Source organism: Aotus nancymaae, unplaced genomic scaffold, assembly GCF_030222135.1.
Source record: "Aotus nancymaae isolate 86718 unplaced genomic scaffold, 86718_ANA_hifiasm-v0.15.2.pri h1tg000011l, whole genome shotgun sequence".
Taxonomy (NCBI): Eukaryota; Metazoa; Chordata; class Mammalia; order Primates; family Aotidae; genus Aotus; species Aotus nancymaae.
In genome coordinates this window covers 52,308,973-52,324,525 of record NW_026988422.1, presented here as the reverse complement: position 1 = coordinate 52,324,525, position 15,553 = coordinate 52,308,973, and the positions used below count along the sequence as shown (strand labels likewise).

The window sequence follows — 15,553 nt, the reverse complement described above, 5'->3', positions numbered from 1 at the left end:
ATGGCCTTCCAGCCCAAACAAAGGTGACCAGGCTGCAGCAGCCAGGCACCTGGCGAATCAGAGAGTAGGCGTTGAGCAGGGCAGATGTCTCTCCGTGAGGGCAGAGGGCTGCGTGAGCCTGCAAGTCTGTGAAGAGGAACATTCGGCTCCGCCCTTTCTACCTTTGAAGCCTGAGGCAGCCCAGTGCTTTCTGCTCTAGTTCCTTGCAGGAATCCAGCCGTGGTGGCCGATGTCACACATCACCCTATGCCTGTGCCCAAACCTGGACTGGACATAGGCAAGGCCAAAAGCCCTGATGTTGACAACATTTCCCAAGAACTTGAGCCATTCACTGTCTTCAGAAGTGGGCACCCGGCCAGCTGAGCTTGGGGAGTTCCTGGTCTGGCCCATTATTTCCAACAGTTGTGGCCTGACAGCCTTAGTTCTCAGGCCAAGGGGTTAACAACAGCAACCTCAGTTGCTCCAGGGCCTACTTCCGGCTCTGGCCCCAAAGTGCTGCTGACTCTGTGCTTGGGCCTTCCAGCCTCCACGATGTGTGTAAAAGGACAGGGCTGCACATCCAAAGTAGCCGTCGGCGAGCTTGTGCAGGGGCTGCTGCCTCACTGAAGGTTCACGGGGCCTCGGCCTCAGCGCGTCACTCCCCATGATGTGGATGGGGTTAGGCTGCATGTTGCCCTTTGGTTTCCTCATATTTAAAATAAGGGTGGCCAAGGGCAACAGGAGCGGTCAGGAGAGCATCCTTCTTCCTCGGTCTGATAGCACAGTCTCTTCCTTCCTTTTGATCATACTCAAAACAACTTCAATAGAACAATAAGCCTGGGAGGAGCCAGAGGGGGATTTATTATGCTGTTGTGCTGTGGCAGAGCCTTGCCTGACTTTATCTTGCACTGAGGTCTGCATGGGAGGAAATCTGCAGGCCTGTGGATTGTCTCCCCGAAGCTGAACTCCCTCCAACCTGGAATCTGGGAGGGCAGAGGAGACGCTGCCATGTTGGCCACACCCCAGGGTGAACCATGGCAAAAGGGAGACCAGCCCAGATCACCCAAAAATCTGAAAACATGACTGTGAGAGGCACAGGGACCCTAAACAGTCAGAGCCCACCTGGGTTTAACCCTATAAGAGGAGACTCCAGAAACTGTGAGTTTGCCCCAGGACAGGCGCTCATGAGAGTTTTCTTAACAGCTGGTATCCTCTCTTCCCATTCCAGCAGGAGAGGGAGTTGTGTTGGGAGGTGCCCTCTGTTTGTGGCAAAGCGGGGAAAGCTCAGCAGTGGACCGTCAGCTTCTCACACCAGAGAGATCATGTGGTAGGGGGTTCTCTTTTCCCAACAGGGATGAGAGCCAAGAAAGGACCTCAGAGCCCTGGTGCTGAGAGAAAGTTGATTGGCCCCAGTTTTGACTTTATCTCCCCCTGAATGCAAATGTTTTGACATCCATCTGCTGTTAGCAGGATCCACCAGGTCATCTCAGCAACCTTCACCTCAATTGACCCCATAACTCCAACCCTCACTGACAAAGAGAAACTCTAATGCCAGTGCTGCTAGTAAAATGTATACATAAATAAATACATCCTTTCTCATCCAACAGCTGAGTGCTACAGGATGCTGGCCTGACCATCTCTGTGGGGCTAGAGCCTTTTGTAATAGTGTGGATCAAGCACAGGCAAACCTGGGGTCAAGGTCTGGTTCCACTAGCATTTGCCAAATGACCCTGAGCAGATTACATGACCTCCTAGAGCTTCAGTTTCCTCCTCATCTGTAAGAGGGGGATGAGTACAGCAACCACATAGGATTGTTTAGAGGATTAAATGAGATAATGTATATGACATACCTAGCACATGTTAAACATTCTATAGAGTGTGCTCATTATTATTGCCACCATTTCAAATAGATGTGAGGATCTGATTGAACTTCCTTGGTCCTGAGTAGTGTCCTTAGGTGAACTGTGAGCCCCGATCTCTGTCATGAGCAGTTAATGCATGAGGAATGCAAGAGGAAAGAGGCTCTGCAGTACAACGTTTAGTTCACCTCAGACCCTGGCAGCAAATCCAGGGGATGAATTCTGTTTTCTAGACGACCAGATTCTCTCTCTCCAGTCACTTCATCTCGCTGGGCAACCTCACTGCATTAGTGTTCTACGGCTGCAGCAACAATCTGTCACAAACGGAGTGGCCTAAAACCACAGACATTTATTCTCTACAGTCCTAGTGGCCAGAAGCCCCACATCAAGACGTCTGCAGGGCCATGCTCCCTATGAAGGCTCTCGGGGAGACTTCTTCCTCGCCTCTTCCAGCTTCCGGTGGCTCCAGGTGTTCCTGGGCTTGGGGCTGCTTACCTCCAGTCTCTGCCTCTCCATGGTCACACTGCCTCCTCCTCTTTGGGTCTTTCCCCCTCCGTGTCTCTCCAGGACCCTTGTCATTAGATTTAGGGCCCACCTGGGTAGTACAGGATGATCTTATCTCAACATCCTTAATTACCTCTGCAAAGACCCTTTATACAAATAAGGCCACATTTACACATTCTGGGGGTTGGGACATAGACATAGATTTTTGGGAGCCACTATTCAACCTACTGCATCCACTAACCCTGCAAAATAGCTCGTTGGATTATGACCTGGGGCTGGTGAGGGGCTCACTCCTCTCCATGGTAATATCACTGGTTCTCTGCTTAGTCTCAAGGAGGGGTTATGAACTAACACCTTCAAAGAAAAGGAAAACCTAGCTCTTCGGTTTTTACTCATCGGCAGCGAGTGAAAACAAGTTCTTTCCGCTTAGTGAAAAACAGGCACCCACTACATCCAATGGGGGACTCAAATTCAAGCCGAGTCCCTGGGTTTCCTGTTCTTAGCTGGAAATGTTGGGATTTCAAAGCCCATTGTGCCCCTTAGGCTTATGAGTGCAAAAACTCACGTGTGATGAGCTCCCTTCTGGCAAAGTCCCACATGAAGCATTCATTCTCCCAGTGCTCAAACCCTTCACCTTCTCCTCTTCTTGTCAACCTCCAGAGGCCCCAGACTCACTGAAAAGGTGGCACAACTCCTATCTTGTCTCAAAGGCCTCCCCTGGCCTTGCTCTCCGACCCCTGTTGTCTGTTTCCTCCTTCAGCCCCTTATTCAACCATAAAGATCCACGTCTAATAGGAAAGACATTTCCCAGGGCTTCCCAGTCCCCTGTCAGGAAGGCCTTTCCTCCAAAATTGCTGACAGTTACACTACCAGACTGCAAGGGAAGACAGATCCTAATACAGTGTGTTTTTTGTCCTTCCAATCAAATCATACTTATATATAAATTTAGTATAGGGCTCAGCTCCTTCCAGGTGGTTTTAAGAAAAAAGCCAGTGTTATGCCCTTTCCCTGTGATGAGTCTAATTGCATGGGGCTCAGGTGGTGGCCCTGCTTTACCCCTCAACAGCGTCTATGAATAACTTTGTGTTTGTAGGTTTCTTTTTAAAGGTGTTCCTCCTATTTCTGGCTCACAGATGTTGACGAGTAGCATGTGTAGAGTTCAGTCTGGGATTCTGAACACAAATCTGGGATTCGGAACACTAGATCACATATTCACAGAGTCCCTCACCACTGGAACCTGGCTAGGGGTGGGAAAGTCATCATAACCCTACAGTCCTGTGGAAAGGGTAGAGCAGTGGAGACTAACTAGAAAGAAGTGAAAATAAGACAAAGTAGCCAGTGGAATTCCGGTCTGCCTCTTGCTTAGCTACGGAGAGCGCAGTAAGGCGATGGGTGACGTCCACTGCTCTCTGAACCATCCTTCAACTTATATGCTGAGGGCTCCATTTTCTCCCCTTTCTCTGCCTGCAGGTTTGTACAAAATTTGTGTCTTCACATGGAGACTATTTGTGTGCATAGAACACAGCCCTCTAGAAGGGTCTTGTGCCACTTTAAAACGTGACTCCCCAAAAATCTGACCTGTGCTCATACATTGCTGATCGAAAGACAAAATGGTTCAGCCTTGTGGAGAATAGCGTTGCAGTTCTTCAAAAAGTTAAACATAGAATCACCAAATGACTAGTAAATCTGCTCCTAGGTACATACCTAAAAACACTGAAAACAGGTATTCAAATAAATACGTGTGTACACAAGTTCATAGCAGCACAATATTCACAATAGTTGAAGGGTGGAACCAGCCCAAATGACCACTGATAGATGAATGAATAAAATGAGTATATCCTGATGATGGAATATTATTCAGTCATAAAAAGGAATGCATGCTACAACATGGAGGAGCCTTGAAAACATACTAGTGAAAGAAGCCAGACACAAAAGGTCACATACTAAATGAATCCATTTATATGAAATATCCAGAATAGGTAAATCCAGTGACAAGGCAGATTGGTGGGTTTCCAGGAGCTGGGAGGAGGGGGAAATGGGGAACATTTGAGTAATGGTTATGGGTGGTCTTGCTTTTGGGGTGATGAAACATTTGGGACTAGACAGAGCTGCTGGTTGCACATCATGATGAAATCTACTTGCCATGGAATTGTTTCCTTTAAAGTGGTTAATTTCGTCGTATATAAATTTCACCTCCACAAAAATGAAATGTTTTAAAAAGAGAGAGTTTAAAAAAAACATACCTGTGTGTTCCACGCACACAACCCAACCCCTGCTCTCGTTCCCATTTCTGTTCCCTTCCTGGTTAGACCTGTGTGCCCATTGTCGGTGCCATGGTATCAGATCAGCGCATGGTGCAGATTACTGTTGGGCTTGTTCTTGATCCCACTTCTGAGACACATCCTCTAAAATTCCATGACTAAAGCTGAGTCTCCACAGTAGCAACCAAACGTTTTAGCAGAGAACAATGGGTGTGGGTGAGAACAGCTTCACCACCAGACTGTTTCCCAACATTTTGTTCTGTGGCGGTAAAGCGGATTTTTCTCAGCAAGATGAACAGGTTTGCACATTTCTCTGTCTCTAGGAATTTCCACAGGCTGCAAGAGGAAAAAGAACACAAGTGTCATGATACCTAGAAAAAGATGTTCAAGGCTTGCATAAAACCCACTGAGGCTAAAATTGCTGTTTATCGAAGTTATCGGGGAAAAAATGTTCATGACCCCATTCTATTTGTTCCAACCTCATTTGAACAGTTGAGACAGAACTTGTAGTTTTGTGTTTCCAGAACAGAGAAGATTTGGAACTTCAAAGAGAAAAATGCCCATAGGGAGAACTGAGGACATGGAGACACCCTACGTTAACTAGGGTGGAAAGTTACAGTCTGTTGATGGAACTGTCATTCACTCATGCACTTGAACCCTTGAAGTCATTCACGATGGTTGAAATCAACTTCTTCCGAACTCCTGTTTATGTTGATATTTTGATCTCCTTCCATGGATCATGAATGTTCTTAATGGAATTCATTCATTCACTGCATATGGTCCTGCCATGTGCCAGCAGGCAATGGGCCAGGCCACCGGCTGGAGAAGACCCTATCCCTACCTTGCTGCATAAGCACCTCAGTGAAAAAGCGAGGCAGACACACCAGGAACATCACAACCACATGGCAGGTGCTCAGACAGAGGTATCAGGCCATGAGAGCACCAAGGAGTCACTGCCTCTGGGCCCTGTCAGAGTTGGGGACAGTGGACCCCAGCGTTAAAGGAAGATGGTGACAGGAGATCAGCATTGCGGGCAAGTAAGCACAGCATCCACAGCAGCCCAGAGGCATGGACACAGGTGGCATATTTGGTGAACATCGCTGCAGAGGGGAGACGGGAGGCTGTCCGGGCAAGTTGGGGCCAGGCTGGGAAAGGCCTTCCATTTGACCCAATTTTTTTTTTTTTTTTTTTTTTTTGAGACAGAGTTTCGCTCTTGTTACCCAGGCTGGAGTGCAATGGCGCGACCTCGGCTCACCACAACCTCTGCCTCCTGGGTTCAGGCAATTCTCCTGCCTCAGCCTCCTGAGTAGCTGGGATTACAGGCACGCGCCACCATGCCCAGCTAATTTTTTCTATTAGTAGAGACGGGGTTTCACCATGTTGACCAGGATGGTCTCGATCTCTTGACCTCATGATCCACCCGCCTCGGCCTCCCAAAGTGCTGGGATTACAGGCTTGATCCACCGTGCCCGGCCTGACCCAATTTTTTCTGCTGACTTTTTTCTTTTCATAGGAACAATAGCCAAATATTTGTCATACATCATTTTCCTTCATTTCCTCAATAGCCCCCTTTACCAATGAATACACTGAAGTTCCAGAAGCTAAAGTAATTCCAAAGAGGGATGCACCCATCACTGGAACACTGCTTGTCAATGACTGAGCGGTTGCTGCTGGGGAAGCCAGGATGGAAGGATGGGACCAGAAGGACAAAGGCAGCTTTAACTGCATCAGTAACATTTCATTTCTTAAGCTGGGTATGGGTACATGGATGCTCTTTGTGCCTTTTTGTGTGAAATTTTCATAATGATTCTTCAAGCCACTGGACTTGTGCATTAGGGTAGCATCTTTGCTTGAAAGGAGGCAGTGTCTGAGGCTGAGGGTTCCTTGAGAACACAGGGGCTGCCCTTAGTGTCCCAATGCTTTATGGGTTTTTCACTGTGGTAAGAGGTAAGTCACTATTTATTCCACCTAGTTGAGGCCTCAGAGCTGACACTTCTACAGAAAAGGCAGGACAGACAGGTTTGACCCTCCTGGTTCCCTTGGGCAGGAACTGAAAGTTTCCCATCTAGGGGCTTATGAGCAGAGAGGAAGGGGTCTCAGCTCCCCAGTGTATCCTCAGTTACCGCTTCTACGGGGCTTGACTGCCTGTGCTCCGAGTTCCTTTTCAAGTACACTTCCCTCTAGTTAACACTGTTTGCTTCCTCTGCCAGAGCATCCTGCCCCCTCCAGTGTAGCCCTGAGAAGGAGACCCAGCCCCCTGCCTTCCTGGCATGCAGAGCTTAAAACAAGAGCTCTCTGCCATCAGACATCCTTACCACTTCCAGCTATTGAGTGTAATCAGGTGTGCCAGGATCTGATTTCAAAGCCAAAAGCAAAGGGACTCGGAGGAATCCTCTCTCTCAGTTGCGCCAGTGGAAGACAAAGGGGTCTGAACAAACAGGATGCACTGAGAGCTGTGGAGAGCACTCCCCAGCAAGTGGGGCGGGCGGGATGCAGGGTGGGAATAGTTGGCCTGTAAGCCTGGGCGTTGGCATGCAATGCAATCGTGCCCAAGAGAAGCAAGGCAGGGCATGAACAGATGCTGATTCATCTGACAGCCTATCTGGAGGGTTCCTGATAGACAGTCATGCTCTTCCAGGGCCAGAGAGTTATATAATCCCCACCCGACTAGAAGAACCCAACTCTGGCTGTTCACCTTGCAGAGAATGCTGACATTTCTAGAAATCAGAGAAAACCCACTATGCCTTGTAGGGCAGATGAGTAGTACTAAGGAATCTGCAAGCAAGTCAGAACTGATGCATTGTGAAGGTGGAGAAGACCCACTAGTTGCATCCCAATGTCTGGGTCCTGGTAGATCCATTTATTTCTCTCCCTGTTTCCATCTCTTATCCCATACTCTGCTTGCTGGGCTTGGGAACTTACATCTAGTAAACTTTCCTGATCATTAACTGGATAAAAAGTTGAAAGTCATTCCAGAGAACAGTACCCTTATTGGAAGGCTATAAGCCGAGGGAAAATTTCAGTATTTCCTTTCTACTTCCTATTGCCCCCATTTTTATACGGCAGGAATCAGAGATAAAAACAAATGTTGTATCACACCCAACTTGAAGGCGAACAAAGATCACCAAAGGCAACAAGACTAGGAAGCAGCTTACAGTGGGAAGGGGGTGCCCATCTAGACTGACCCCTCACTGATTGTGAAATTCAGTGGTGTTCGCCCCAGTTCACCATCTTTCAGAGATAGCCTTGCTGGTGCTCTTAACCAGGAGTGCTTGGAGTATTGGCCACAGGCACCTCTGGCTGTTACAGTGCCTGGGGGGAATGCTTCTGGCATTTTCTGGATTAGGCTAGAAGTACAAATGTCCTCCAGTACACAGGACAGTCTCACACAACCGAAGAACTACCCCGATCTTTTTCTAATAGAGCAGTACTGATGAAATTGGTCATTTCTTTTTCTTTTTTTTTTTTTTTTAGATGAAGTCTCACTCTGTTGCCCAGGTTGGAATCCAATGGCGTGACCTTGGCTCACTACAACCTCCACCTCCCAGGCTCAAGGGATTTTCCTGCCTCAGTCTCCCAAGTAGCTGGGATTATGGGCACGTGCCACCATGTCCAGATAATTTTTTTTTTTTGTATTTTTAGTAGAGACGGGGGTTTCACCATGTTGGCCAGGCTGGTCTCGAACTCCTGACTTCAAGTGATCTGCCCGCCTCGGCCTCCCATAGGGCTGGGATTACAGGTGTGAGCCATTGCGCCCGGCCGGAATTGGTCATTTCTGACACTCAGATGAACCCTGAGCTCCTCCAGCCTGGAGCCTTTGAACATGAAACCTATAGCGAGAGTCACTGAAAAGAATCCAATTCTAAAGGCCACTGTTGTTTCTAGATGAAATAAAAAGCACACAGAAAACGAAAACCTGCCTGACATCTATAGTTCATCAATTACCTTTAAAGGAAACTCTTACACAAACTCAAAAGTTCCCAAGAGAAATTCTAACCTGGCATAAAGCCTTGAGAGATTTATGGAGATGCTTTCTTCCAGGGATAGACTTCTGGGAACTGGAGACTCGGAGGCTGCCTCTTGGCTTCTATAAAATAGGTCTGGCACATACATTAGGTTGTTTTGTCCCTATACAGTGTAAATAGCTGGCACGTGACACTTCAGCAATTGCTAAAAAATAAAGTCCCAGCTACTCGTGGGTTTATGGAAAGCACAACATGTGCAAGTTGCAAATGATTTCTATCTATGTAAAATGACAACATGATTGCGGCTCTTCTGTAGCATGACCAGGGTGGAAGCTGAGTATGAGGTCCTTGGGGGAATTCTAACTACATGAAATTGACTAACTAGGGCTGTTTTTTTTTTCTTGGAGTGGACAGGGGGAAACCAGCAGATACCATCCAGATTTTTCTTAAAAGGAGAGACTTGATGAATCCATGATTGTACTCATAAGCCAATGCCTTTCACAAAGAATTTGAATTCTAGGGAGATTTTGAGCACAAAGCTGCAATGTCTTTGAGAACTTGATTTATGATGCAAGATGAACTGCTGTTAACTCTGGGGTCATTCAGCCAGTGGGGATGGGAAGGGCAGCCCCATTAATCAAAAGGTAGCAGGAGACCCCTCCAGGTGAGCCAAACACACAAAGGGAGGAAGTGAGTCCAGGTGGAAAAAAGAGACCCCTCCCCTCATCGCTGGTGTGGCCTGGAGACAGCTCTGCTTCAGGGAAGCTCAGAGTGATGGTCTAATGTACATTCTCGCAAAGCATCAGAGAGGCTACAGCTTGTCTGAGAAGAATTTACATCCTGGCTCCAATACTCACAAGCTGTATGGCATTAAGCAAGGTATCTAAATCTGAACCTTGGGCCCTTCCAAGATGGGGATAATAGTACCTGCCTCAGAGGGTTGTTAGGAAAATAAGCAAGCATTTACTGAGTACCTAATACACGCCAGGCTTGGTATGAGGTACTGGGGAGACGGTGGTAGAAGAGCTGACAGTTTCATGAAAGCACTTCTATAGTGCACTAGGCACAGACACTGCCTATCATTTGTAGCTACTCAACAAATGCTACTTCCCTTCTCCTTATAACCTGTACCACTGGGCACCTGCTATGTGTAAGCTATTGTGTAGGCCCTTGGACCTGGCATCAAGTAGCAATTTGTAGCTTCAAAACTGGTTTCACACATGAGAACAAATGTCAGCAGTTTTTGCACTTGCTCATGGAGAGATAGCAGGAGGGGTTTTGAGCTCACAAATCCCTTTAGCTGTAGCAGCCCTCCTTTAATTGATGTTATATCCTGGACTTCTTAGAAAGATCCAACCTATTTATCGATGGTCATTAATACACCTGACACTGCTCTAGGTGCTTAAGAAAAAACTCAATGAATAAATCAAAAATGCCTGCCCTGCAGAGCTTATATGGTAGCAGAGAAGACACAGAACGAAGGGTAAACATTGTGAGCTGTTGATTATTTATTACCTTGTATGGAGATAAGTGCTTTGGGAAAATATAAGTAGAGCAGGATGGGGGTAAGCAGAGCAGGCTGCAAGTTTAATTAAGTGGGGTAAGTCTCACAGAGAAGGTGATATTTCAGCAAAAACTTAAATGTGAGGGAGTCACCCACTGTGTGAGGGAAGGAGGGGAGGGAGTCAGCTATGGTACTCTGGGGAAAAGGGTTCCAGCAAAGCGTTCAGAAGTGCAAAGGCCCTAAGGTGAAAGCATGCCTGTGACAGGGGTCAGCTAGGAGACAGTGTGGCTGCAACAGGTGAGCAAGTGAGGAGCAGTGAGAGGCTGGGAAGCAGGTGCCGCTGGAACCGGCGGTCGGGGGATGGGGGAGCTTTCTAGGCTTATGGAAGGACTTTGCTTTCAGTATGAGTGCGAAAGGTCACTTGAGAGTTTCGAGCAGAGGAATGGACTGATTTGATTTATGTCTTAAAACTGGAGAAGAGATCATAAACTTAGGCTCAGGCCTTCCATGAAGGTTGGAAAACCATCCATTTATCTACCCCGTCATCTTCACAGGCCCCCTGGCATGAAGACTAGGCAGATTATTTCTAGTCCCATTTTACAAACTGGGGAAGTGGGAAGGCTATGCACATTCTCCGAGGATCCAGGGCTGGATGGTGATAGGCTGGGGACTGAATTCTTGCAGTGCCCCCCGACTTGGACTAAGATGGGTTTCTGGACACTGGGAGCTGTCTGCTCCACAGCTTCCACGGGGGTTTTATGCATCCTTGAGGATTGCTTTGGTGGAGAGAAAAGACCATCTGGGGCTACTTTGGTTTTTGAAAAGTTACACATTGAAACAACTCAGTTTTCTTTTAGGCTTTAAAGTTCATCTTATAAATCTTATTACATTCTAGTTATAAATCACAGACGGTCAATGAGAGTTTGTGGATGATATCCCCACATTTCAAAAGATCCTTCCTTACCTTATGCCTCAATAACAAACACGATGCGTGGCACCTAGTACATCCCATGTCATACATCTCAGAGTCAATCACACCAGGAAGGAGGAGGGGGGCACTGCTGGGGGCCCAGGGTCGCGATGCAACTTGGCCAGGCACTAATCCACGACCAGGGCTGGGGCTCCCGGCCTCAGGGCCTGTGGGGTGGGCTTACTGGCAGTCACTGGCCACAGGGCAGGGTGCGTAGGAAGGTGATTGGAGAGGCACCCGAATGAAGGGAGAAAGGGAATGTTTTCCCTTTCCTTATCTCCTACCTCCCTTTTTATCCTTAACTCTGGAGAAAAATTTGTTACTACAAAGTTGTAGGCTGGTTTTGCTTCTACCATGTTGATGAGCAGAGGCTCAAGGGGCAGTTTGACAGTGTAAGGCCCCTCTGAGGAGGCCTCCCATTGCTTACCTCAGGCTTTTCCTAACTCCCCGCTCTCCGCTTGGCCTCTCCATGGTCCATCTTTCTCTCTGCTGTCCTTCCTGCAGCATTCCTCCCCGCCCCTCCCTTCTTTTGGCCTTGGGAGCTCTCCACCCTTCCCCTCCCAACCCTCCATACCCCACGCTCTTTGTTGCTGGATTCAAGGTTCTCAATACAATAAAGCTTTGATGATTTGCCCCAATTGAGAAGGAATGTCAGCTGAAATTAATGAGGAGTCTGAATAATAGAATTTTAAAGCAAAGTTTAGTTGCTTTCACGTTAAGACATCCTTTCCAGAGAGAAGAGTTAGCATTTAAATGCAGTAATAGTTGATGTTGAGAAATGGGACAATATGTCTTAGAGAATCTTTTCAGTAATTTACCAGAAATGAATCACTTATAATTAGCATATACTTTCTTTGAATCAGAGTGTTTCTGCGTTGAAAACCTTTCATTTTTAGTGACCAACATCTTTAAAATCACTGATTTTACCAGACTTCTCTCAGATCCACAAGTTTCAACTCCTGAGTTCTTCGTGGCAGAGACATTTCCACACTGAAAGTCTCTCTAGAAATTTTAAATTTTCAATGACATGAGCAATACATGAATATATTCTTGCAGAAAATTAATACCTTAAAAGGAACAAATTAAAATCACATAAATAAAATAATTTTCTGTTATCCCATTTATATTACTTTCTTTAAGGTGGTAACAATGTATTCTCTATAACAAACCATTCTGCACAAAAATCCCTTCTCCAGGGTCCCACCCAAAAGGCAACTAGCCACACTTGATTGGATCCTACACATTTAAAAAGTTAGTGGCTGAGGGAGTTACAGCTCTCAGCTTCCCAGTCTGTATCTTTATTCCTCAACTCTCCCCACTTCCTTACCACATCTCTGTGTGCTCCATACGCATGTATCTGCCAGGAAATCTCACCAAGTGAAGCACATCTGGCAAATGTTAATAATTAGGAAATCTAGATGAGGGCACTTGGGTGTTCATTATATTATTTTCTCTACTTTTCTGAATGTTGAAAATTTTCATAATGAAAAAAGAAAGAAAAAGAAAAACTCACAAAATTCTAACAACAAAAAGCAAATGACACCGGGAAGAAGAAAGGACCGGTTCTAGTTACGGCTATTTCCCTCTTCCTAGAGAGTCCCAGCCCTGCACTAGGAAAGGCTCTGCATCACCTGTGGGAATAGGAACACAGAAATGCCTAGTGTATTTCTTAGTAATATGGCTGCTTTTTCAAGCTCTTTCATACTTGTTCTTCTTTTACTTGCACAACAAGCCTTTGGGGGTAAAAAAGGCAAGTGGCTTTCCCCCATGTTACGGAAATGATATTATTGGAAACCAAGAGGTTTCATTATACTAGCTAATAATACCAGCTCATAGTTACTGCTTTCTTACTAGGCCGCAGGCATTGTTCTAGCTACTTATGTGCACCGAATAATTTTAACCTTAACAATAATTTTAAGAATTATGTGCATAATTGTCTGAGATCACAAAGCTAGTAAGTGGTGGATTGCAGTATGAACCCAGGCAGTCTACTCATGAGTCTAAACTCACAAGCACCTATATCCTCATGTGATAACATTACAGATGTCTTTCTAGCATCCCAAGAGTGGAAATCTGGCAGCCTTCAGGGTGCATTCAGACTAAAAAAGCATTTATTTGGCTTATGCAGTATTTTATAATTTTTGAATTTCAAGATGTATTTAAAGAGAGATTTTATTTGAAAATCCAGATCTCTGGCTTCCCTTGTAAAATCAGACGTTCTGGCAACGTGAGGCCAGCATCCCACAAGATAACAAGTGATTGGAGCTGAGATTGTGAAAGAAAAATTTTCATGACACTTGTTAAAGACTTTGAGGAAGACTTTATTCAAGAAAGTATACTGCAATGGGGTTTTGCAGTAGTGGAGAGATGGGCTCAACTCAGAATACATCGAGGAAAAGTGGGAATTTATAGCCAAGGGAGCAGGGTGGATGTCAGTGGATGACTAAGAAACACCAAGGCTAGGGGGATTCTGGCTAAACTGACACGGCAGGATTCTTACTGAAGGCAGACAAGGGTGATAGGACATAAAGGGAGGGGGCTGAGGAATTTGATAAGATATTGAGAGCGATCAAGTACCAAGGGTGGAGAATTTTCACTCAAGTGACTTAGCAGGATTCTTGCTAAAATTGGACTAAGCAAGCCAAGGACAGAGCCCAAGGTCGAGGTTTAGTCAGAAAGAGGACTCAAAGGAGCCTGACTCAAGTTTGATCAAGGAAGAGTCTTTGTCAGTAACTGATATCCCTTTATATAGGGTATGTTCTCTCTAATCTGTCAGTCCCTACAACTCCCTATTATTGCACCTGGCCTCTTTCTGCAACTCTTTTTACCTGTCTAGCATGAGCATTTGAGTTTGTAACCCCTGTACTATTAAAAAAAAGAAAAACCCTAATAAAGGAGAATGTAATTTCTGTCCTGGTACCATCAACACACTGCCTAAGTCATTTATTCGTTCATTTGTCTTTCCATGTAATAACCATCCATTCATGTATCCATCCATCCACCTTTTCATTCTTCTTGTCTCATGCACCCTAGCTTAGCAATTGTCAAACTGAACAGTCATACCTGAATTTCTTGGCCAGTATCTACTTTTCTCCAAATCAGATAAGAAGGGCAAGATCAGAGGGTAAGGAATGTCTTGTCAGGAAAACAGTTACGGTAGGTGTTATGAACTGAGCTATGTCCCTTCAAAATTCATATGTGAAGTGCTAACCTCCAATGAGACTGTGTTTGGAGATACAGCCTTTAAAAGAAGGTAATCAGTGGCCAGGCACAGTGGCTCACACCTGTAATCCCAGCACTTTGGGAAGCCCAGAGGGGCATATTATCTGGGGTCAGGAGTTCAAGACCAGCCTGGCTAACATGGCGAAGTCTCATCTCTATTAAAAATACAAAAATTAGCCGGGTGTGGTGTTGTGTGCCTGTAGTCCCAGCTACTTAGGAGGCTGAGGCAGGAGAATTGCTTGAACCAGGGAGATGGAGATTGCAGTGAGTCAAGATCGTGCCACTGCACCCCAGCCTGGGCAACAGAACGAGACTCCATCTCAGAAAAGAAAATAAAAGAAAAGAAAAGAAAGAAAAGGTAATGAATTGTACATCATGGTCAGCAACAGAAAATAAAAGGATGTAAACAAGGTCATAAATAAGAAGTCCTAGCCTCATGGTGATCTCAAACCAATAAACATAGAATGGACACACAGAAAATAAAAACCAAGAAGATGAGGTTCTATCCAATGGAACTAGTGTCTTTATAAGAAGTGGACAAGACGCTAGGAGCTCACACACACAGAACAAGCCATGTAAGGACAGAGAGAGATGATGTCCATCTGCAAGCCAAGGAGAGAGGCCTTCGGAGAAACCAAACCTGCTGGAACCTTGATCTTGAACTTCAGGCCTCCAGAACTGTGAGAAAATAAATTTCTGATCTTTAAGCCATGCAGTCTGTGGTATTCTCTTATGCAGCCTGAGCAGATGCATATGGCAAGGAACTACTGTCCAGGTACCATCTTCCTTTTCAATCCCTCTCACCCTCTCCAGTTTCCCTGAACAAGTAGTCACCTAACATCCAAGGCCATGTGAATAGCTACGAAGAGAAGGTGTTGGTAATCCCAGTTAAAAAGGTCTATGGTTTCTCCAGGGGTGTGACTGCACCATCAGGATGGGCTTTGAGGGTGGAAAAGGGCTGGGGAGATGCCACTGAAGAATTCTACCAGTGAGATGAACTCAAGCCATTTCACTAAACCCTGTGTGCTTGAAATGGAGAGTTGTTGCTTAACGTGTACAGACTTTGGAGTTGGGGTATGGGCATGAAAAATATTAGCAACACCCAAGGTGGCTTAAGGAACACTAAGAGGTATAGGTTCATCCAGCTAGTTGGTTGGGTTTAGCAAGCAGTTTTTGTCTGGAGATCCTGAGTCCAGCTTAAACAGTGATGGTCAGAATAATCACTGCAAAATTTGCTTCATTTCAAGCCTTCCTCCAGCTGTCCACCAGGTGTTCTAGTTAAAGAGGCT

At 45.9% G+C, this 15,553-nt stretch overlaps 1 protein-coding gene across 7 annotated transcripts in view; it reads right to left on the bottom strand.

Annotated features, from left to right (window-relative positions):
- The window catches only part of RAD51B (RAD51 paralog B), a 769,161-nt gene that overhangs the window by 117,682 nt on the left and 635,926 nt on the right, over positions 1 to 15,553 (bottom strand). For 2 of the 7 annotated variants that reach the window (XR_001105026.2, XR_010342068.1), the window contains exon 11: positions 4,586 to 4,939. The exons of 4 other annotated variants lie outside the window; for them this stretch is intronic. Coding sequence is in view for 1 of the 3 variants with exons in the window: in XM_012438154.2 (XP_012293577.1) it covers positions 4,923 to 4,939 (17 nt within the window). In the remaining 2 variants the exon portion in view is untranslated. Of the gene's footprint in view, positions 1 to 4,284; positions 4,940 to 15,553 lie in introns of those variants that run through there. One more of the 7 variants, XM_012438154.2, reaches the window with a different exon arrangement.